General features: G+C 43.8%; 1 protein-coding gene across 2 annotated transcripts; it reads left to right on the top strand.

The window, feature by feature from the left end:
- Positions 1 to 208: 208 nt before the first annotated feature.
- LOC121596313 (glutamine synthetase 1, mitochondrial-like) lies at positions 209 to 3,809 on the top strand. Of its 2 annotated transcripts, none has more exons than XM_041921149.1 (2): positions 209 to 301; positions 1,603 to 3,809. In XM_041921149.1, the coding sequence occupies exon 2, from the start codon at positions 2,088 to 2,090 to the stop codon at positions 3,294 to 3,296; it is 1,209 nt and encodes a 402-aa protein (XP_041777083.1). In that variant the 5' UTR covers positions 209 to 301; positions 1,603 to 2,087; the 3' UTR covers positions 3,297 to 3,809. The 2 variants fall into 2 exon arrangements, with proteins under 2 accessions (XP_041777083.1, XP_041777082.1); XM_041921148.1 differs by lacking the exon at positions 209 to 301 and adding an exon at positions 923 to 1,128.
- The last annotated feature ends 18,935 nt before the right edge of the window (positions 3,810 to 22,744 follow it).

Here is a 22,744-nt window from a genome sequence, read left to right as displayed (position 1 = left end):
AACCAAATCCACGCTGGCCCACTGTGCTTCGGTGGGGGTGGAAAACCGTTTCACAAAAAGTGGAAAACTGCTCACAGCATCCTCTACAGCGCCGGCACTTTTACTCTCTTCACACACGCGCTCACGCGGCTTGGTTGGGCTGATCTTTTGCGTTCACTCCCGCACTCGCTGCCGACCGGAGTGTATGTGTATGTGCGCAATTCGGATGGAGAGCAGTTAACGTGCTTCGCGATTGCTAGTTTGTGTCACTTGTGAAAAGAAAGGCCCAGAGACATATTTTAGCTGCAGACTTCTTTTTAATGTAAGTATTTTGTGTAAGAAAACGGCGATAAATAAGCAAGAGTGTAGCGTTGTGATAAGATTTTACTTGTTGAAACGCAACGCGTTGCTTTGTTTGCATGAGGGCGCTACAGAGTCCGAGTCCGCGCGATAAAAACCCTTGCCACGGCGCGAGCTCCACGTATCCACGCGTACGCGTCACTGTATGCGTTTCGCTGTAACTGCATACGAGCCTGTTAGAATTGTTATGGTTGCGGCGCTGGAGGAAGTGTGCGGCAGAGAAAAAAGACACAACACAAACACCAAACACAAACCAGCGAGAGCGAGAGAGAGAGAAAGGTACGAATGTACGAGAGAGTGTGCGGTTAGCGTAAAAGATTAGAAGGAGCTTAGGAACGGGCCGATCGATTTTTAATCCAAGCCGGCGTTGGCGAGAGCGCGATAGTAGCCACCGCGAAGCAAACGAAAGTGAAATGCGAAACGGGCAGCTGAGAGCGCGATGAGAGCGGCACGATGCGAAAGAGCGAGATAATGAGAGAGTGAGCACGAGCCCGCGACCACCACACTGCTACTACGCATCCCTTCACTACAGCGCGGGCTAGCCGGAATCGAGGGTGTCTGTGCGACCCTCTCCCGTACACATCCACACAAACACCCAGCCGGAGAGCACCACTACACCGGCAGCAGACCCGTCGGTGGCAGCGGTTTAAGTAGTTGAACCGCGCTTTAAAGCGAACGCACTTAAGCTACAGCAGCGGTACGAGCAGCAGCGGCGTGCTTTCGCAGCAGCAGCAGCAGCAGCAGCAGCAAAACTTCTTCAACAGGAAGTGGCGTAGGGAGAGGAAGCTGGTTAGTGTCTCTGTGGTTCTGTGTGTGTGTGTTTATGTCTGCATCCTTGAATTGTCCTTTCTGAGTTTTGGTGGATGCTCAATGTAAAATCCAAAAACAAAAACCCAAAAACAAACGGTCTAGGAATTGGGGTATTTTCCGACTAAATCGCTCGTTGTGTTTGTATGCGGCTATAGTACGGCTTCCAAGGAAAAGTGTTTGAGTTTGTGGGCCTATAGCCTGTATCTTTCCCCGAGTGCAACGTTGCCCAGACAACGACCATGAGACTTTGGTCTTTTGTTACGTGCTCCGTCTGTGATAGTGATAGTGTTCCACCAGACAGGGACCGATTTTATAATTGTTTGCGTGTATTTAGTCTGACATGTTTTTGTTCCCTGTCTGTGTGCTCCACCTTCCCTAAGTACACCTTTGTCTAATTAGCTCCCCTTTACTCACACTCTTTTGCATCTTTTTCTTTCTCTTTTTTTTTTGCAGGATTTGCAGTGTGAACGGCTTTGAAGCAACGGCCTAACTTTTCAACAAAAAAACAAACATCACACAACCTGCCACACTCCTTCACCTCGTCGTTCGGAAGAGAGAGAGAGATCGTGAGTGTGTGCAATCGAACCTACCTGTGTGTGTGTGAGCGAGTGATAGTGTGGGTCTATTGTGCGTGCGTGTGTGTGTATCTCGATAGTGTACGCTTGCATCTTAGCCGATCCAAGTAGACCTGTGCTAGCCGTGGGAGCATCGACACTTCATTTTGTGATAGAAATTCAACGTTGTCGGTTGTCGGGCGTGCTAAATTCGAACGTTCTTGCTGATAATCTCGCGCAGGTGTTGTGGAACAAGAAACCCCACGAACTCCTCCAAATTGTGCTAGTAGAAACGCCGCGTGTGTAAAGTGACGTCGCTCCATCTTATTATTTTACTCCTTCGTTCGTGTGTGTGAAAGCAAACTACCTGTAAAAAAGAAAAAGATGGCTCTCCGCGTCGTGGGACTGTTCATCCGCCAGGAGCTGTCCGGGCTGGCCAGCAAACCGTCGGTGCGCATGATCAGCACCAGCCGCGGCCCGAACTGTGCCAGGATCCTGGAGCACTCGCCGAACGCGCACCTCAACAAGACGCTGCTGGACCGGTACACCCGGCTAAAGTACGACCCGAAGTACGTGCAGGCGACCTACGTCTGGATCGACGGCACCGGCGAGAACGTCCGCCTGAAGGATCGCGTCCTCGACTACGTGCCGAAGTCGCCGGAAGATGTGCCCGCGTGGCAGTACGACGGTAGCTCCACCTACCAGGCGCTCGGCGGCAACTCGGACATGAAGCTGGTCCCGCGCGCGCTCTACAAAGACCCGTTCAAGGCGGGCCCGAACGATGTGATCGTGCTGTGCGACACGTACCAGCCGGATGGGAAGCCGACGGCCTCGAACCACCGGGCCGCCATGCAGGACGCGTACAACCGCACGAAGGATCTGGAGCCGTGGTTTGGCATCGAGCAGGAGTACACCTTCCTGGACATTGACGGGCGTCCGCTCGGCTGGCCGGTGGGCGGTTTCCCGGGACCGCAGGGCCCGTACTACTGTGCGACCGGGGCGCAGAACGTGGTCGCTCGCGATATTGCCGAGGCGCACGCGGTCGCCTGCCTGTACGCGGGCGTCCAGTTTGCCGGCACGAACGCGGAGGTCATGCCGGCCCAGTGGGAGTACCAGGTCGGGCCGGCGCTCGGTATGAAGTGTGCCGACGATCTGTGGCTGTCGCGCTACATCCTGTGGCGCATTGCGGAAGACTACGGCGTGGTCGTGACGTTCGATCCGAAGCCGATGGAGGGCAACTGGAACGGGGCCGGCGGGCACTGCAACTTCTCCACCAAGCCGATGCGGGCGGAGAACGGTATTAAGGCGATCGAGGCCGCGATCGAGAAGCTGTCGAAGAAGCACGACAAGCACATTAAGGCGTACGATCCGCGCGGAGGAAAGGACAACGAGCGCCGGTTGGTGGGCCGGCTCGAGACGTCGTCGATCGACAAGTTCAGCTGGGGCGTGGCGGATCGTGGCACCTCGGTGCGCATTCCGCGCGGTGTGGCGGACGCGAAGAAGGGCTACCTGGAGGATCGTCGCCCGAGCTCGAACTGTGACCCGTACGCGGTGTGCAATGCCATCCTTACCACCTGCCTGCTGGACGAGTAAGCGGAGCGGGGGTGAACGAGAGTGTGTGTGTGTGTGTTTGAATGTGTATTGTGTGTGTGTGTGAGAGCCGAACGACATTTTCTCCCGTTGTTTGTGTTGGCACTCCCTCCGCTCCCACCACACGCGTTTGTTTCCCTTCTGCTAAATCCCACCGCTGCTCCTCCAGCATATAGAAAGCATGACGCAATCATGCCTGTGCAAGATCGATCGAAGCTTTTCCTCCCCACAAGACAACAAAGAAGACGGGGCGAACACACCCAAGATGGGTTCTATGTATACGGTTTATTTTTTGCTTCATTTTTTTTTCTTTTCTAAACCAAACTTTCCAATTGTGTTTGGCCGAAAGGACTCATGACTTAGGCAATGGAATGGCGTTGGGCAAAACATGTCAAGACTTTCACCGAGCGAACTCGATGGACTGATGATGACGGTAGAGATGTATATTTGTGAGAGATGCCTTTTTAATGAACCCGCTTTTATATAAAGATGTGTGTGTTTTGTGTGTGTTTTTTACAAAAAAGAAAGATCGCAACGAATGTATTTCTATTTTACAAGCAAAATCGTTAAAGGAATTGTACAAAAAAAGGAGCCATTACAGAGTGGAAGGAGCAAGAAAAACTCATCACAGAAAGGGTAAAAATGCTTCATTTGCTATAAATTGTGCATTTCGTTCTTTTTTTTTGCTCTTTTGTTTTGTCTTTTTAATCAGCAGCAACACGCTTACATTTTCAGCAATGAAGTTTGGTTTTACTCATTGGCAAAAAAGCGTCTTAAGAAAGAGAAAGAGAGATATCTGTTTGTAACGAGCAAGGGACAGGATGTGCATTATGATTTTTCGTTTTTTATAATGGAGGCTGTAAACTCAACCGGGCAGACGAAAAGGGAAAGCGATGATACTTAGCTTGGAAGCAAATGGGCAGAAGACGATCGTACGCAAATATTCCGAATACACAAGCATAAAACACATTTTATTTCCCGGTAAGCGTAAAGACAGGTGGGAGCGCGATATTTTAATGGGTGTGTAAGAAAGAGAGAGAGGGACGTCAGAGAAAAAAAAGAAAAACAAGATTAAAAGCGAGCAAGAGAGAGAGAAAAAAAGATAACAAAAATTATCGTAGCTGTTAAAGTAACTTGTTGTTTAGAATGTAAGTGCAGTTGAAGTGTAAGAGCGTGTTATATCAGCGAAATAAGGTGGGCAGACGCAGGAAGCAAAGAAGTAAAGATGGATGAAAACAAAATAACACAAAAAGAATAAATCCAACCATCACGTTATGCAAAAACAAAGCGAAACTCTTTATGTCTGTATGTGTGTGTATGTGTCAAATTGGCAGCCAATAGTAATACTTATGCGCGAAATATCAAAAAATTTAAAACAAAACAAAAAAACATTCGAAACAGACCGGCAAAATTGCATAAAAATAAAATAAAAAATATCAAAGTATGAATAAAACAAACAAACAAACCATTAAATCTAAAACCGCTTGGAGGATGTGTCACGTTCTTGTCTTCCCTTTTTTCTCTCCGTATGTGTTTGGTTCATTCGAGAAAGCAATATTTTTCCTCTTTTCGCTAGAAAAAACAGCAACCGCTCCACTACCCTACTACCTTCGTGGCGTTCAATTCCTTCCTTTGGGTAGGGTTATTTTTAAAACCTCTCCGTTTCCTTTCCTGCACTGACCTCATGTGACAAAACGGTCGCTCCCACGACTTAGCAGGCTTAATGATGACCATCATCATCATCATTATCATCGGAAAACTCATTCGACCTTCTGATCATTTCAAACATTTCACAAACCTGAAACGACCTTCTGGGTTCAGCGGGACACAGCTGACCGCATCGTGTTACACACAGCTCAGATGACAGTGCCACAACCCTTCCACGTACTGCCCTTAAGCCCCCTTTGTAGCTCCTGATCCATAAGGAACCATCTTTCGTTCGCCCATGTCCATGTCGAGCGAAGGTTGCGCCAGGTCCTACCGTGTGTACTGCTGGATTTGTTTACGTTGTGCTGTGAAAAATCGAAATCGATGCCTTGAACTTCGAACTAGCTCGTGGAGCATTGTTGTTGTTTTTCCGATGTTTCCCTCACTCTCGCCTTGGTTGTCAGAGTTCCGGTGTAGCTAAAAAAAAAGGGGAGAAGGTCTCGTTACGTTACACAACACTACGAACGAGGGTGTGTTTCGTTTCTTGTTCCTTCTTCAAACATACATACCCCATTGGCCCGCCAAATACGGCTGACAGTTGATTAGCCAAAAACGTGCTAGAAAAAGAGCACTCAAAGTACTTTCACTAGAGGCATGCTTATGATGGATGGATTTGGCGAAATAACGATTTGCGTCGGTTTGGGGTTCACGCTTATGTAAGCCATTTAAAGCTGGTGAAAGATCAGGTGAGTGGGGTTTTGGATGTACCTCTTTTCAACATACGATAGGAGCATTGACCTAGGGAAAGGTTTTTTTAGCGAGGTTTTGATTTTTGAAAATTCCCTCAGCACCCTTATGTCAGAAGTGGTATTTAAAAAATCCCCGTTTGATGCTTGATGTGATAACGAATCATGCAATCTCAGTTTGATTAGTTTTGCTAGACGCTTCTCACCCCATAAATCCTTTTTGCATGACATTACTTAACGATGTGTTAAGTAAAACATTGTTCTTCAAAGTCAAGATCGAGACCATCCAGCAAACGGGTATCGTGTATCATTTCCGAGAAAAAACGATCACAACGGTACAACATACCTTTGGCACAACGGCATTAACAAGTACAGCCCCGTCGAGCACCTTAACACTTGGCGACATTGTTGTTTTCTTGCCTTTGTTTTCGCCCCGGGGCCCTGCAGGGCGAAACAAAAACAAACCTTGTGCTGCCCCATCGCTCCATGCTGGCTCTGTTCCATTGCGGTGGCACACGACAGTCGCCCTATCGATGAGCTCACGAGTAAGGGCAGCAGAAAGCAACCCCAAAAAAAAAGGAAGGAAAAAACAACCACGCTACACAAATACGTACAGAAACACCCCACAATCGAATGGAAATGGGTCTGCCCTGGCTTCACAGAACCAACCCTCCCTCTCAGTTGTCGGAACACGGCTAGCGAACACGCGGCTATCAGATGATTTCGCGCGGGCGAACGAACCAACGAAAGCGAATGCGGCTTGCGCAAGTATGTGTTTGATGCGGACCCGTACGCGCGTATAACGAAGCATACGCTTTTGCGCCTGTGGGGCGCAAGTGGTTCAGTCGCGCGCGCACTCCTCTCGTCGCCTCGACGCAACACAGCAACGCGTTGGCGATGGTGGCAATAATAATAATAATAATATTACACTTCCCAAGCAAAATGAGAACGCGATACGCGGGGAGCGATAGAAAAGAGTGGCTAAATGGGGTGGGATTCTTTTTATTCTCTCTTTTTTTTTGCGTTGGTTCACCAGCTGATCGAAATTGGGTAAAGTTCAGACAATCCTGAGACCGTGTAATTGAGGCCGGATTTAAGCACTTTTTTTGCCACGCTTTAAATTTCATTATCAGTTGGATGTAGTCGTTGTAAATGTACTTATCTTTCGTTCAAAATAAAAAAGACAAGAAGATACATAAGAGATCCGCCTTGATGCGGGCTTTTATTAAAAGGCAGCGGGTTGTTTTTATTATATGTCTTTGTGTAAAGCTATCCATAAAATTAAAGAAAATGTTAATTTTTTACCCTTCATTCAAATAAACAAGAACCCATGGCAAAAAAATAAGCAAACAAATTCATTTTCAATGCGAACAACCACACAGACATCACCTACCCCATTTCTGAGCGGAGCTGTTGTTGCTTGTGGGAGGGAAGGGTGCGATAAAGCTTATAATGCGTGTCATCGAATCTAGGTTAAACCGTCTAAAATATCTGTCGCTTTACTGCCGCTTTACGATACCGCTCCACCACCGTCACCATACGAATACTACCCGCAACGGTTGATATAATGTGTTGGTTATTGGGTTGGTGACTGTTTTCTCCTGCAGCTAGCCAGATCGGGGAGAATAAAATCTCAGAAATAGAAGAAACATAGTGCGTGCGTTTGACGATTGTTTTTGTTGTTGTTTGGATTAGGGGATTTGTTTAGAATAAATGGCTGGCAAAATGATCGTGTATATTCGCAGCAGATTTTCGGGATAGGATTTTGCTTTATTTTATTACAACATGTTGGAAATAATAATCTATATTTTATTGGACAGAATTATCATCGTAGAGAATACAAGCAAGATGATCGCGTTTTTAGATTTTCAGAAGGTAAAGAGGATAACGTAAATACGATAAGGTAAAGGCAGAATATAATATATTTGTTTGTCAGATAATGTTAACAAAGCTTTCAAGTTATCAGAAATTGTAATTGAAGTATTATTAGAATAAACAACAGTCGTTTTTTATGATTTTAAGGAAGTTGAATACCCCAACGCGAGAGCGACGAGAATTGCAATAAAATTTCTTAGACGATCTTAGACGAAAAGTAGCTTCCAGCATGAGCACAATTTGTTACAAAAGGTACCACAGAGACAAAACAAAGAGCCAAGAAGCATAAATAAAGGAATTTGGAATAGAATTGGTTCGTCAATACACATTTGACAGCTTTTGACCTCGGCCAAAAAAATAAATTCTTTGAGGTGAATGTAGATTCGGTTAAGAAGGAGAATACCCCTGTCAAAGAGTAAAACGGGGGTTATTTGAGTGAGAAACACATAAACCAGATCGAAGAATGTCGTTACAAAACAAATTCTCGTACACAAAGTTGTTTTTTGCAACAGAAAATGTTTGAACATGTTTGAAATAAAATTCTGTTCCAATATCCGTAGCGTATTATTACATTTACAACGCGGATTTATTTATTAAAAAGGGGAAAGACCGATAAATTCTGGAATTATTCCTGTAATGTTATAGGGCTTTGAGATGTTCGATTTCAATGTTAAATATTTCAAGATCTTAATGAATATCACTCAAGAGGGGTGATGGCAAATCAGAACGTCATGAATAGAACGGAGAGTGTATTTATAAATGATAACGGAATTTATGGATAATCCCTATATTTATCAAACCAATCAATCCAGGTTTGCTATAAAGGTTTTCATATCTGTTTTAAATCTACAAACAGAATCATAGCCAAGTATTTTTCTCCTATTTTTGAGTGAAATATATGCCTATCTTTCGTCTAGTTATTAGACAATGCGAAGCTTACTGTCACCACGTCAAGTACACTATCAATAAAGAGGGAGAAAATGATCGCGATCGTTGTTGACTCAACGTCGTTTGACAGCCTAACCGTGTGATCGTCATCGTTGTATTTAATTTATCTCTTTAATTTATGTTGTTGTCTTTCCCTAATGCACATTCTATTGCATCGTAAACAAAAACAAAATACAATCATTTAGCTAGCTCTACCCAACAAAACAAAAAACAAAATAAACCCCTCCCCAGTACAATGACTTGGCAAACTGGTAAACCACACACACGCGCAGACGAGCCTTTCGCACCACAGCGAACACGCACCCGGCGCATTGAATTCGACCTAAGCAAACGCGACCGAACTAGATCCTCTTCCTTATGTCTCGGCTGGTTTCCTTTCGAATCCATATTGACTCATTACTGAACCACTGAACCACCTTCTCCCACCTGGCCGCCCACACTCTACCCCAGCCCTGCGCAGGTCGTTTTGCACACACAAAAACCACGAACCGCTCGCGATATCGCTTCCTGGTGCGGTGAATTGTGCCGTTCGGCTTACATATTTGCCACCCTGCCCTGGCCAGAGTTATTTCATCTTTCGATATTTGCATCTTGCCGTGCAGAGTGGGTTAACCGGTTTTTCTGGTTAAATGTGCGCGGATTGTTGGTTTACTTTGTGCTTGTTGTCTTCGTGCAAAAAAAACTCAAACCTTCCAAACGCGAGACTTTGCGACGATCAGCGCAGTTTGCGAGCGTTTTTGGCTTGTGTTGTTGCCTCGCGCGAATCAAATTATTCCCATCACGAGTACCTCGTCCCGTTTTGTTTTGCTTTTGTTGTTGCCGATCGTATGATGCTGTGTGTACTGTTTGTTTGCTGTTTGTGCCTAGCGTCATGACGCGACGTATTTATTACGCGTCTAAAAATGAAAATCAATCACTCTCCACTCCACCGGGAGCGTATTCTATTGGAAGTGACCACCTGGGGTGGCCATACGCCATTATCTACACCGCTCAAGAGCAAACACACACAACACAGCGGGAAGGTGTGTAGCAAAGCAGCAGCAGCAGCAGCAGCAGCAGCACAAAACACAATAGCAAACAGATAGCTGCAGCGATGCGATGGTTTGATTGAGCCGCGATGGGTCCGGCGGGAAGCCATTTTTATCAGCATCTCCGAGTGCGCTACGGTACGGCACATCACATCGACAACCGAGACATCGGACACGCTTCCCGCGGAATGGCGGACCTAGTAGCGGCACGTAAGCTGCGTACAGAGGCAACTTTATGACAAAAATAGCTCCCTTGTCAGCTGGTCAAATGACTGATGGTCTCGCTGTCTCGCGCTTCTATTCTACCTCTAATGCGTTCGTGTCGATGAAATCTCAAACTCGAAATCACACGCCACACGCACGTTCAATATGGGAAGACATAAGACATTTGGGTAGAAAAATACACATACATTCTAGAAAGAAAAGTGTCAAGGTCTCGAGATGTCAAGACACTATTTTTATAGGATTAGGTGGACGGTGGACGAGACATTCCTCCCAGCTGGTCCCGACAGTAGTTGCTTTAAGGTAAACGAACACATCTGTACATCTATGCAGCTCCAAAATTCTCAATTAACACCTTTTTTCTTCAAGTTGTCCGAGTAAATTTGCACACGTGCTAACATCTTAATAGTCGCAAATCAAAGAAATGCAAAGCACTGCCGCTGGGACTATTAGAAGTGTTAACTGGTTGTGTAAACCTGCAAACAAAACGCTACTATTTACATCCCCATACGTGATTACAATGCCAGTCAAACAATTCCTGTTGTGTAATCGCTGCCATTGAAATCCTGCTGAATGAACAAACATTTATCTCTTGATCTTGGAAGCTCAATAATGCCTTACCGTGTGCTCCTGATTACCGCTCTCGATCCATCCGTCTACTGCAATCGAACAAGATTTCCCTTTCGATGACTTCCAGGAGCATCTGAAACCGCCCATTGTGTTCACTCCAATGTACGTGTCCATCAATCGTTATCGCACCCACTCGCGCGAGGTGGTTGTCTTCTTGGACGATACCCACTCGTACGGCCGTTTGCAAAGAGATAGCCCAGGGGTAAACCCGCACTGTAAGATGGATTTACCCCCCTCTTGTCTCTCGGGAGGAACTGAAAAGAACAAAAAAAAGACACATTCATCGATAAAGCGTTCTCAAGCGAAGTGTTTTCTAACAAACAGCTACTGCTGGCAATTATTTAAAACGCGATCAACCGATCATTACCAGTAGCTAAGGCGGCCAAGAGTGCCTGCCCGCACGCTGTATGAACGAATTGCTGATTAAGGAGCAGCGGGGCGCGGCTACTATGATTGAATTTTTATAGAAACATACCAGTACACCATTACCCCATGAAGGCATGAGGATGAGCGGCACCCTGTTTCGGTGTTTCCCTACGGTGTGTAATGCAGCAATCCAAGAATAACACTCCAACACGCTCCAGTAGTCAATTGCTGATTAGCAATCGCACAGGCGTCATTAAACACCGTCAAGGTAATTTACGTTACAACGCATTGATGAAGTCTGCCCGCGGCCTATCTCGCGCGTGTTATTGTGATGTTAGAAAAGATTGAAATTGAATCCGTAAAAGGAAACAACTTGCAGCGGCAAGAATGATGATGAAATACTCTACCCAAGCGCGAATGTAGTGCAAGTCCCTCTTATCAATTCGCAGTGTGTGCAGTTGCAAAAAAATACGATTGTCAAAGAATCACACCTCGGTCGCTTGTGAGTGGTGTAAGAGATCTGATTAGGTTTGAGCATCGCATCGCTATTTTTGATCGATTGCGAACGATCAATTACAACGCATTATGGATTTTTTTTTGAGCAGTGGTTTGAAGAAGGTTCAATGTGAGTATGACAACTTCATTCGGTGGCTATAAGGCATCACACGCTAATAGTGTGCTGTGTGTATTAAGCTATTACTAAAACAAATCAATTTCCATCACAGCTCATCGGTCCCATTTAGCGCCGTTGCTAAACGACACTAATTAGCCGATAAACACACCAGTCGGTCTCGTGCCCGGGTCCCGTTCGTGTTGGAGGCTCGCCAGCAGCAGTCTCGATAATTGGTGGTTTGAGAAAACGTGCCCCATGCCCCAGCAACCTTCCTTTAGCCTACCGCCGCTCGCACGGGGATAGCAAAGATAGGTCAATATCTTACTCTACTCAATCGGACCCCAGCGTGGCGCTTTGTCTTACTTCACACTTGACTGCGCTAAAACACACGCTCCATCGTAGAACGTGAGCGGCACGTTTCGCTACTGTTTCGCTACGCCCCGACCAACGTGTATTCTGGGCATTGGTCCAGAGATGGGAAAAACTCTCCCTCAAATCTTTAAGCTTCATGTGCAAGCGAAGAAAAACGTGCAGAAGAGCCACGTCCCACGAACGAGCATAATGAAGCGCCCCCATGCCAGGCCCGGCGAATCGGTGCGTGCTGTGGCGAAAATGATTATCAACGCATCACTCTCCGGTCATCCGTTTGCTGCATGATTTGGAAGGGAGCCCCGGGACGGATAAGACGGACGCTTCCCGCGCTCCCGAGTCCAACGATCATTCCAGCGCCGCAGAACGCGCGGAACGTTTGTGGCTGAGTGAAGAAGATTCTTTGCCATTTATCAGTAGCAGCCTGGACAAGTTGGACAATGTCCTCTGGAGTCAATTTGACCTCCTTTCCCCTGGTGATGGTGGTGGATGTGTACGGTTTATATGAGCCCAGGGCAATAAAACATTACGACAGCTGACTGGTGTGGCTGGAGTTTCGTGTCATAAAAATGGGAATAGATAATGCTTGCTCCAGGGTAATTCAGACATGACCTTCCGTTATTGTCACGGTGCAATGAGTGGACCTCGAACCAACACAAAAACATGAGATTACACTTTCACTAGAGCATGGAGCAAAGTCACGATTTTTTTTTTGCAATAATAATGATCACTTGAAATTGCACGTTTATTGTAAAGCACAAAGCTACGATCGCACGTTTCTTTCGCTCTCGCTCGCTGTTTGGCTGTTTATTCCGTACGAGGGGAAGAATTGCAAACCAACGCCTTATCAGTGCACGGTCACACAACTCTCCGACCGAAGGGTGGGCAACCAAACATTCTTCCGGATGGTTCGGTTCTTATTTACCGAAAAGCTTAGCGTACCTCCCTAATGGTCCGCTGGTTCGATCGGTATAAAATGGAAGTGAGAAAAAAAAAGAAAAATTAAAAATAAAAACACACGCGTCTGCCAAAAAAGGGTTCGAGGGCCTAGACCTGTTTGCGTGTAGTGTCCACTCGTACCGATAGCACAACCTTGAACCTGCTTGGCTACAGGGAACGTCTCGAAAGAATGGCTTCTAAGCCACGACAGGAAAATAAAAACACTTCTCATGAGAGGAACAACAATCAGGTTTTCGTTTTGCGCGGTGTGTGTGTGTGTGTGTCTGTGTGTAGAATCCACTCGTTTCTCCCTTTACGTCATCGTCACGACCAAGATCGAAATCTGTAAAGCGCTGTCAAAATACGTGGCTGTCATGCGTTAATTAAACGCGTGGCGCGGCTCGACCGCGGTTGGGGCTTCGATACTGATAAGCAGGTTTCGGCCGTGATTGGTAGCATAATTGAAGCAGAACGATAAAGCCGTATGTTTTGGTGTGGGGCGTTTTTTGTTTTACTTACCGACCTTTGCTTTAAATCACTGGGTTCCACAGCTGGGGTGTGTTTCCAAGGCAACAAGGCTTGTTGCTTGGATGCGTACAATGTAAGTAAGCCGGTTCCAATTGTGATTGTCATTTGACCAGCTCGACGAAACAATGTAAAGAATAGCACTGGGAGCCGGTTCTACTAGTTGGAAGAGTTATATCTTCTTTAATTGTTCATATTTCAAATAAAGTATTGGGTTTTTAAGTGTTCTAGAAGTTTTATGCACACTTATTCAACACTTTTTTTGCAGATTGTAACAAGAATGACTATAAAAACATCAATAATAACTCTTTACTAATGACAAAAAAACGATATCAATGAAACGAATTGTTTAATGTTTCATATTATCGTGATACGAACTCAACATTTTCGCAGTAGTTTTTGCAAATTCCTCGGCCAGTTCTGAAGCTAGACTTCAGAATTTCGATGTCGTTCCATAGATAGCATTTCTGAGGTTTGAATATGTTTTAAAAATGAAATGTTTTTTTTTTTTACATTTTCTGTCATATTTTGCCCAAAATGTTGATAAACAAACGTTATCAAAGTAAAACAGTTGAATGTAAATGATCCTCAGTTCCTTAAGTTTTCATGGGCAATAAGGGCATCTGGTCTTCTCCGGCTACCATTAAACAATTAAGATTGTCCTTTTGGCCAATATGACTTTCGTAAATCTATAAAAAATAATGATCACACTTTGAAGAAAAATATTTTATAGACCCTCCCAGTTGTTGAGATTCTCTTTTAGACTAACCTTCTACTTCAGTCCCATACATGCAATAAATTGTGCACAGTTAGGTGTAATTAATTTGAATGAAATAAATAGGCAGAAAGGTAATTAATAATTAAGTATCATTAGCTGAATCTAATCTCGTAAGCTATGCAATACAAAAAATGTATTACGCTCACATTTTTAATTAATAATAATAATAATTTAATAATATTACATAAATGCATTGCATGGAGTGAAAAATCTGTGGTTGAAAATATGTAAAATGTTGGATTTGGCTGAGCTTCATAGGAATAATAAAGTTACTGCAAAAATGATATCGTTTATGCTCTAAACGATTGAGCAAGATTTCAATACTTTCTCTTTTCTCAAAGCATGTAACCTAAATATTATTAGTGTAATAATTGTTATGTTAATATGTTAATATGTTTGCCATGAAGATGTTTACTTGACTAGAATTATAATTGATACTATCACATCGTCCCCACGAATTGCATTGATCACGTACATTGTCACCCTGATGTTTGAATAATTTATTTTAAAAATAGTAGAACATGAAATCATTAAATTATGACGTTTCAAATTTTCATTTCCTTCCAAAACAAAAAATTAAAAAGAAATATTCATAGAAATGTTCATCAAAACATATAGTGCCTATCCCTAATTTTTTATTATAGCACTCAAAATCGCAAAACAACAACAATCATTCGATGCAAAAAAAGTATCTCCTTTTTTTCGGAATCAGCCGCTGAATCGTTCTTTTTATTCGTAAACAAAATAATGCACCCAGCCCCAAGTGCCAATGTCAAACATGCGTACACGCTCCGCAATCGGCCAAGGTTACGGACGATGCACGCGAACACACCTAGCGGCAGTAGCAGCAGCAGCAGGAAGAAAACCACCAACCACAAAGACAACGACCGAAACCGAGAGAAACGGTTCAAGGTGCAAACGTCGGCAAATGTGTCGACAGTCGGCTGCAATCGTTGGCGCTTCTGCAGCTCTGCGGTAGTAAGGAAGCGAACCGTCTTGTGGCGCCCTCAAGCAATTCAGACCGCATCAGCGCGTTGCGCTGTGCGCAGTGCTGGAATGCCGACAGACAGATGACAGGTGTGTAGAGTAGCGGTCAATATAATACAGGCAGGAGAACGGCAATGACAAACAGAGTTCGTTCGTTCGTTCGTTTTTCTGCTTGCTTTTTAGTTTTGCGGGCTGAACACACTCAGCTGATTTGCGTTTATGTTTGCGCGTAATGCAGCTTCGTGCAGCGGACGGTTGACGTTGCTGCTCTGCCGGAGGGTGCTTGCCGGTGCGTGATGCAAGCTGTTTTAAAACAGAAACATTGATCTTGAAGTTAACACGATCGTGTAAACGGTTGGTGACATACTTAATCACCTTTTAATTCAGTTCCTTCCTTAACAAATGAAGATGCTCATTCCTCACTGATGAGCCCGGGTCGGTGAACTGTTTAAATCAACCTCTACCAAATTGCGTGTGTGGTCTGGGGCGCTGATAGAGCAATAAGGTTAAAAAACACGAGACAAAAAGGCTACCGACAGAAGAAAAAAAAATAAACAATGTAAACCCTTACTGAACCCTGCAAACTAGTTCGCTTCCGAACCGATTAAACGATCGTAAAACTGTCTCATAAAATTGTCATAAAACCGATTGGGCGTATGTGATTTTTTTGGGCAGGTTACGCGGAGAATCGGGAGGGCGTGCGGATCATCGAAATGCCAAAACAAAGGCAGCAGCAGCAGCAGCAGCAGTAGCTACAGCACATAAAACACGCGCGTTATGCTCGTTAAAATTGGTCGGTTCCGATTACCTTCTCCACGGGAAAAGCGGTTGCGTGGCCGATGGGGAGTGGTCAAACACATGGACATGGATTTCATTTGTTTACGACCCTGCTGTGTTTGTATTCCCAACCCTACTTGGGGTTGCGCTCTAGAGCGGCGGGTGGTGATGATAGTTGTGTTGATTTTTAATTTACGACCCTTTCAGGTGAACTTGGCATTTGAAATAGGATCGTCTAAAGCAGGCACGTTTTGTGTTGGCCGGTGAGTTGCATGTCGCATTTAGAAGATCGTTGCATTTTTCTGTGATAACATGAAAATCCAAACGTTCTATCTTATCTGTCGAAGGAATGCTTTCATGCAAAGCTAAATCTTCTTTCAGGATTTCTCCCACAGGGTAGAAGCGTGATCACAATGATTCGCACAGACTGGATGGCCTTCGAATGAGCGAACATCACGCCACCGATGTTTTCGATTTTGCATTTTTTAAACCTGATTTCAGAGAAGAAGAAAACAAAATGAACAACCTACATGGACAAGCGGGTTGATAGTTTTGAGTTGGCCGGTTTATTTTTGTACTCCGCTCTGTTCTGACCGCACTTCAAATGCCTTTGACAGTGACCGAATGATGACTGTTTGACCATTACTCGTTCTAAACTGCTCGTAACATTAAAGAAACTGTATTTTTTCTATATCTTCCACCCCTGGAAGGTTGAGTTAATCTTTTAAGCATGGGGGCACATTGAAAAGCACTAAAAATAAATACCATTACATAATGTACACCATACGCACACACACGCGTACGCAGCAACTTCCCATCATCATGTCCATCAGCCCGTACACACGTGTGCGCATCGATCTGTGTGCGCTTGGCAACGGCGCGTTCGAAACCGCGCAAAAACCTGTATCCCTACGCGCTGCTTGTTGCGCTTCGCCGTTGTTGTTGTTTGGTGCTTTGCATTGTTTTGTATTATTTTGGTATTCGCTGGTTTGTTTGTTGCTGTGTTTTGCTTCTCCGTTTCGCTTTAGTCTTATTTGTTGTGTCTCCACTTCAGACAGCTTGCCAAACCCGTTTTGTGGAGATCGGCTTTTTGTTTTGCAGCTGGATGAGACAGCGAAATTGGTTGCCGAGCCTTTTCAGACTTCGACCTTTGTGCCGCTTTCTAGAGGGTGTACTGTTGCCGCGTGGACCAGCCTCCAGTCAAGCAAAGACAACACATTTTAATCGGATTATAGTGTGTGTGTGTGTGTTGCATGCGATGTTTTTATGTTATTTCACAAATTGTAGAATTATGAAAATTAGTATTAATACTTTAGACCAGCGGTCGGCAAACTTTTGAGGCAAAGGGCCAACTTTAGTAAATGATCGAGTGCCGCGGGCCAGGTGAATGCGTTTTTTATTATTGCGCTTAAATTATTACATTTTAATCTTTTAGAAACATTTTAGGTTTTTATTGTTGTTTTTCTGTAATTATATCATCCAAGTATGGTTCATCCAAATTAATGGTGCTTACTTTAAAAACTAATTCTAATCTTTAATCATTTGAGAATCGGCAGTAGATGGCCAAAAATGTGATCATTCAAAAAATAACAAAATGGGATCAATATCGCTTCTTGAAGACCCCATCCTCCCACACCGCAAAATATATTGAATATATTCCGGGGATGATGCCGGTCTCGAGAAGCCGGTCTCGTAGTATAGTCGTCAACTCGTGCGACTTAACAACATGCCCGTCATGGGTTCAATCCCCAAATGGACCGTGCCGCCATACGTAGGGCTGACTATCCTGCTATGGGGGGAAATCAATTAGTCACTGAAAGCAAAACCCACAAGTGGTGCATGCAGGCCTTGACCGGCAACGGTTGTTGAGCCAAAAGAAAAAAAAAATCCGGGGATGATACAAAAGTCAGAAAGGCTGAAAAATTATCGAAACAAACATAGATTCAGTAATTATAAAAATGATTTAAGGACAAGTCAGATGTCATGCCATGTCAGATCAATTGATAGGCTTTTTGCCCATGAGACAACAAAAAACTCTAAACATGATGACCAAAAAAGTGAACCAACCAACTTATAAGCGTGCGCGATCAACGAATGACACCCCGTAGCGTCTTAAATGGACTGCGTACAGAAGTCTGACGTCGCATAAGAACATTTCTGCGTATTGATCACCAACATCTTGGCACCTTTAGGCAACAATCAAAGCATCGCAGGAAATTACATTTGAGCCCAGGTTCATTTTTGAAGTTCCAAAAAAGCTAAAAATGAAGACAGAGGCACAAGTGGCTACATTACTGGGTTATCTGGGCCGGGAGATCGATGCTACCCGCCAAACAGTGAAATAGTATGGGAAAATTAACACACATATCAGGAAGCAGAAATCGCGTCCACTGACTTCGCAATGGCAAACAATGACGCCAAAACTCAATGCGTTCATACTAGGTGAATTTCGGTAGAATTTCGACATGACACCCTAGTCTGCAAACTGATACAACATCCGTCACACGTGTTCCATCGAATTTTTCTGGACCAACATGATGCAAAAGCTCTACTCTAACAATTTTGTCGCGAAAATTTATGATGCCTACAGGCATGTCTTCGTCCATAATGGCGAAAATTCCGGATAACTGATAAAAGGCAACTCCCAAAGTCCTATATTTATTTGTCCAAGGAAGCTTATATAATTACCTTTCAAATTATGTACATGTTAAGAAATTATCTCTCCTAGTTTTTTCCACAGCCAGCCGAAAAAAGGCATTTTTTTCTTGTAAACGTTACGGGGATATTGATCACGAGTTCGAACATACCGAACGATCCGTTATTGCACAGTACTTTAATTAAACTTGAAAGAGTACGATGGTATAAAATGTTATTTTTAAAGATATTCAGTAATTTGTATACGAATAGTTTCTTCACATCTTTCAAAATCAGTCAATCAGTTCGCGGGCCGGATTGAATGTTGCGGCGGGCCGCATTTGGCCCGCGGGCCGGACTTTGCCGACCGCTGCTTTAGACTATAGCATTTATGTATGTAACAGTCATTAAGCATTAAGACATACAGATTACGTATTTATCTCTCTGACTTAATTGTCGTAACTTTCTTCAAAAACATAAGTGAACATATCCTATCATCAGATTTACTCAAATATTAACCTACAACTGTTGTATTGGTAAAAAGGTGCACGAACTCAATAAAATTAATGTATTAAATTAAATCGAATAAATTAGAAGGCCAACTCTACATGAAATAGTGATCACTTTTTTGCAAAAAATAAACTTTTATTTGTAAGATATAAACTGTGCGCTTTTCACTATCACCTAATGTTGGGGCCCTTGACGATTTCAGTCAGCTTTTTTATATGGAATTAGACAGTTGGAGGCTGAAATCCTATCAACACTCCATACAAATACACACACAAAACTGGCCTGCGATTTGCAGTCTAGATTATTTCAGCCTCAAAGCTAGAATTAGATTCAAGCACCTGCTCGAAAAAGGGCAAAACGAGGTGGTGTTTACATTTATCCCAAGGTGCATTTCAGAGATTAGGTGGTGGAATCTAGAATCAAAGTATTTGTAGACCAGGACGTCTCATAGCATGTTTTCATAACACAAATTTTATTATCACTTTTTGACAGGATGGGTGGAAATTTTTGCTCAAACAGGCTTTCTGGTAGCTTGACAAATACACAAACAAACACTCTTCAGAAGCAGAAGCGACAAAAATCAGCCTTCCAATTACATACACTTTGGGATAAGTCCACCTGTATATTACCGCGTATGCTACACGAGGTGAAATATACAGCGAAATGAACTATTTGACAGGTAAAATATCTGTCAGATAACGCATCACAGCAACCAGCTGAAGTGCAATGTAAACCAATAGCTTGTACAAAATTGCAACTAAATCCATTAAACAGCTTCAATATCAAGTATTTCGTCAATTTTCAGTCAACAATTCTACATTTCTTCCAATTAGGGAATATTCTGCTTAAAAAGATATTCCTTTCAAGTGAATTTCAAAAGCGGTTGTTGTATCTCCTCCAACTCTTTAGCTGTATCTGTCAGATATTTCACCTGTCAAATAGTTCATTTCGCTGTAAATTTCACCTCGTGTAGCCGGGCGGTTATACCCACTTTGAAAGCTGCTCGAAAACGGCTGTACAATGCAAACGGATGACCGGCTGAAATTTCAGCCTACGAACTTAAAACGGAAAGGGGCCCGTTGATAGAGTTCTTATCAGAACTCTGACGTCCTTGAACTTGGTAATTTGGTTACAAAAAACGCCCTAATCACTAACGAACTCATTGGGAGCTAATCGACAAAAGAAAGAGTATTATTGAAAAACAAATTCCTGTTTTTCATTCAAAGTGCCATAACGCACAGGAATTCTTGTGGAAACACCTCATAATCTTATGCTTTCAAAGCTATCTTCAAGTTTAGCTATGCGAAGCAACTGCAACCTCTTGTAGCTTCAGCAAGTGTTAGATAAGAGATAAGAGAGGAAGGAAACACTAAAGTCATATGCTCTGCATCAACTACAACATGTCCACTACTCGAGCTCATCATCATCAATTGCAAAAGTGAAGAGTTTTATGACGCTACCCGTGTGTTGCTGTAAGGCCAAGAAATGGTCAAATGAAATTTTAAAACCTCATCCACTTTTATTACTCGCCCAACAATCCATTTCCCACACTGCACAGCACACACATGGTAAACCCATTGCCTATTGGTGCATCAAGCTTGCGAACTACCCCTATTTGCACATTAGCACACACACATACACACACACCGGTGGCATTACTGCCAGCCCTTGATCCCGCGTCGGTTTACGCCAACCAGTGCCGACTCAAGGACGCCAAGAGACGATGATGACGCGACACATATTGATGGCGTGGTCTCTTTTTTTGTTTCTGTATACCTTTTGTTTTGCATTTCACTGCACTTGCTGCTGCTGCTGCTGCTTGCAGTGCTGCATGTGCTCGATGTTTTGCTACCTTGGGCGAGGTTGCTGAACATAATGGGTACATTCGAGTGATCGCACAAAAGAATGGACAGAGAGAGAGAGAGTGAGAGTTGGTGGAGAAATGTTTGAGAAATGCAGTTCACCGTTACCCAATATCGATGGATGTGTTTATTACTACTGAGGTGTCAATGACATACTGCATGTTGCTGTTTTGTTTCAGCTCAAACAGCTGGCAAACTGCTGATCCTATATGAGCTGTCATAACATTGTTTAAAATTATAGAAATTCTGATTTATTACAATAAAGCCCCATTTACTGTAAAGTTAAATAACGATACCAAGGATGAAGATAAAAAACCACTCCTACAAGAAATCCACTCCGTACAATCGATGCAAAACCAGACGTCCAGTCGGGTGTGAATAACCTTCACTTTCTTGCGTTCGTCCGTTCAGCACGTTCAGGTCTTGCAGGCGATAGCGAGTGCATTGCCACCGTTACATCGAAGACGAAGTTTCAGTTTACATCTCTATCAGCTGCATACCCGGAAGCTTTTTTGCATTATCACACTCGAGAAGCCTCACTTGAGAGCAGCCGGAAAAAAACATGAACACGCAAACGCAAACAATAGAGCCATTGGAAATTCAGTGAAAGAGAATCTCAAACCCAATTTTTCGAGGAAATTAAACCGCCACCACCCCTCCAATATGTAGTGAAATGACCTTCGTTTTCAAGGACAATCGAGGATTGGGCACAATAGCAGAAACGATCCCTCGAAAGTCTTATTAGCTACCGTCGTTTGCAGTGTACAGCCGTCTGTTATAGGTACGCCTACGGATGTCGGTAAATCTTCGCCCGAAAGTCTGGAATGTTTTATTTTCCATTTTTCTGCACCCCCCAACACCCGTACAAGTGCAGTATAAAATTGGTTTTTCCGATAAATTTCCTCTCCCCAATACAAAAAAAAGCTAGCCAATCAATTCTTCTTTCATGTTCGTTGACCTTGCCACACCAATCGGGAATTGGGACTGCGTGATTGTGTGTCTGTGTGTTGCATTTCCGATTATTATAATTATATCCGACGATTTATAATTATATTTACTCAACATGGTCGTGAAAGGCATTTTAATGAATTTACTATATAAAATTAAACTCAATCCAAGGTTGTTGTGAGGTAGGACTGTAAGGGATTGAAATGTAATTCCCACTCCCAACCATAAGGGAGGTTGGCTTTCCCTTCATTGGCTCGGCCCACATGGCACATTGTTGCCGGGACGTGTGACCCCACAGCCGCTGCCAGCACCATCATTATCAGCATTTATTATGCATTCCATGCTCATGTTGCAGGCTTGGGTCAATTGCATCCCGACATCTCGACAACCACCACCATGCTTTGGCTTCAGCTTCGTATGCAGCACCGTCTCACCATGGCACACGGAGTGTCTCGCCTCTCTCCATACATTGCTTCATTTAATCACGCATTCATTCGTAGCATAAATTTTATGCCTATTGTTGTTTTTTTTTTGTTTTTGTCACCATTCTCCGAAACACACCATACTGCATCGAAAACTGCAAACCAAAATAGGGAGAAAAAAGCAGGTTTTTGATCAATTAATTGGCCGGCTTGATCTCTCGCCACGACCGGGCGTCGTCCTACATTCGTATTGCAGCGCGTATGCGTGAGTGTGTGTGTTTTAATTTTTATTGTGATAAATGGCACCGGGACCTTTAATGGGGCCAGACTATCATTTTCATTTCTTTTCTTTCGCTTCACACACTTTCCCGCGCCCCGTTTGAGCTCTTCTCATTTCCATGACGATCCAGCAGCAACACTGGTCATCATTATGCAGAGCAACAGTTTGTGCCGTTTGCAGCGTTACATAATGAACCATGTTGTGTGCGTGTGCGGGGGGAAGGAGTTGGTAAGGGAAGGTTTCGCTAAATGAAACCATTTAAAGTTTGTTTTTTTTTTTCAATTTCAAAACGAATCGCCCAAAGTGAGATCACTCTTCCCTCAACCCGAACCTCGTCCAGGCGAA

Source organism: Anopheles merus, chromosome 3R (genome assembly GCF_017562075.2).
Source record: "Anopheles merus strain MAF chromosome 3R, AmerM5.1, whole genome shotgun sequence".
Classification (NCBI taxonomy): domain Eukaryota; kingdom Metazoa; phylum Arthropoda; class Insecta; order Diptera; family Culicidae; genus Anopheles; species Anopheles merus.
Note: the sequence above shows the minus strand (reverse complement) of the source record. Positions and strands in the feature narration are given on the sequence as shown.

Excerpts from the sequence above, each read along its gene's own strand:
- LOC121596313 (XM_041921149.1), top strand. The coding sequence starts at position 2,088 with ATGGCTCTCCGCGTCGTGGGACTGTTCATCCGCCAGGAGCTGTCCGGG.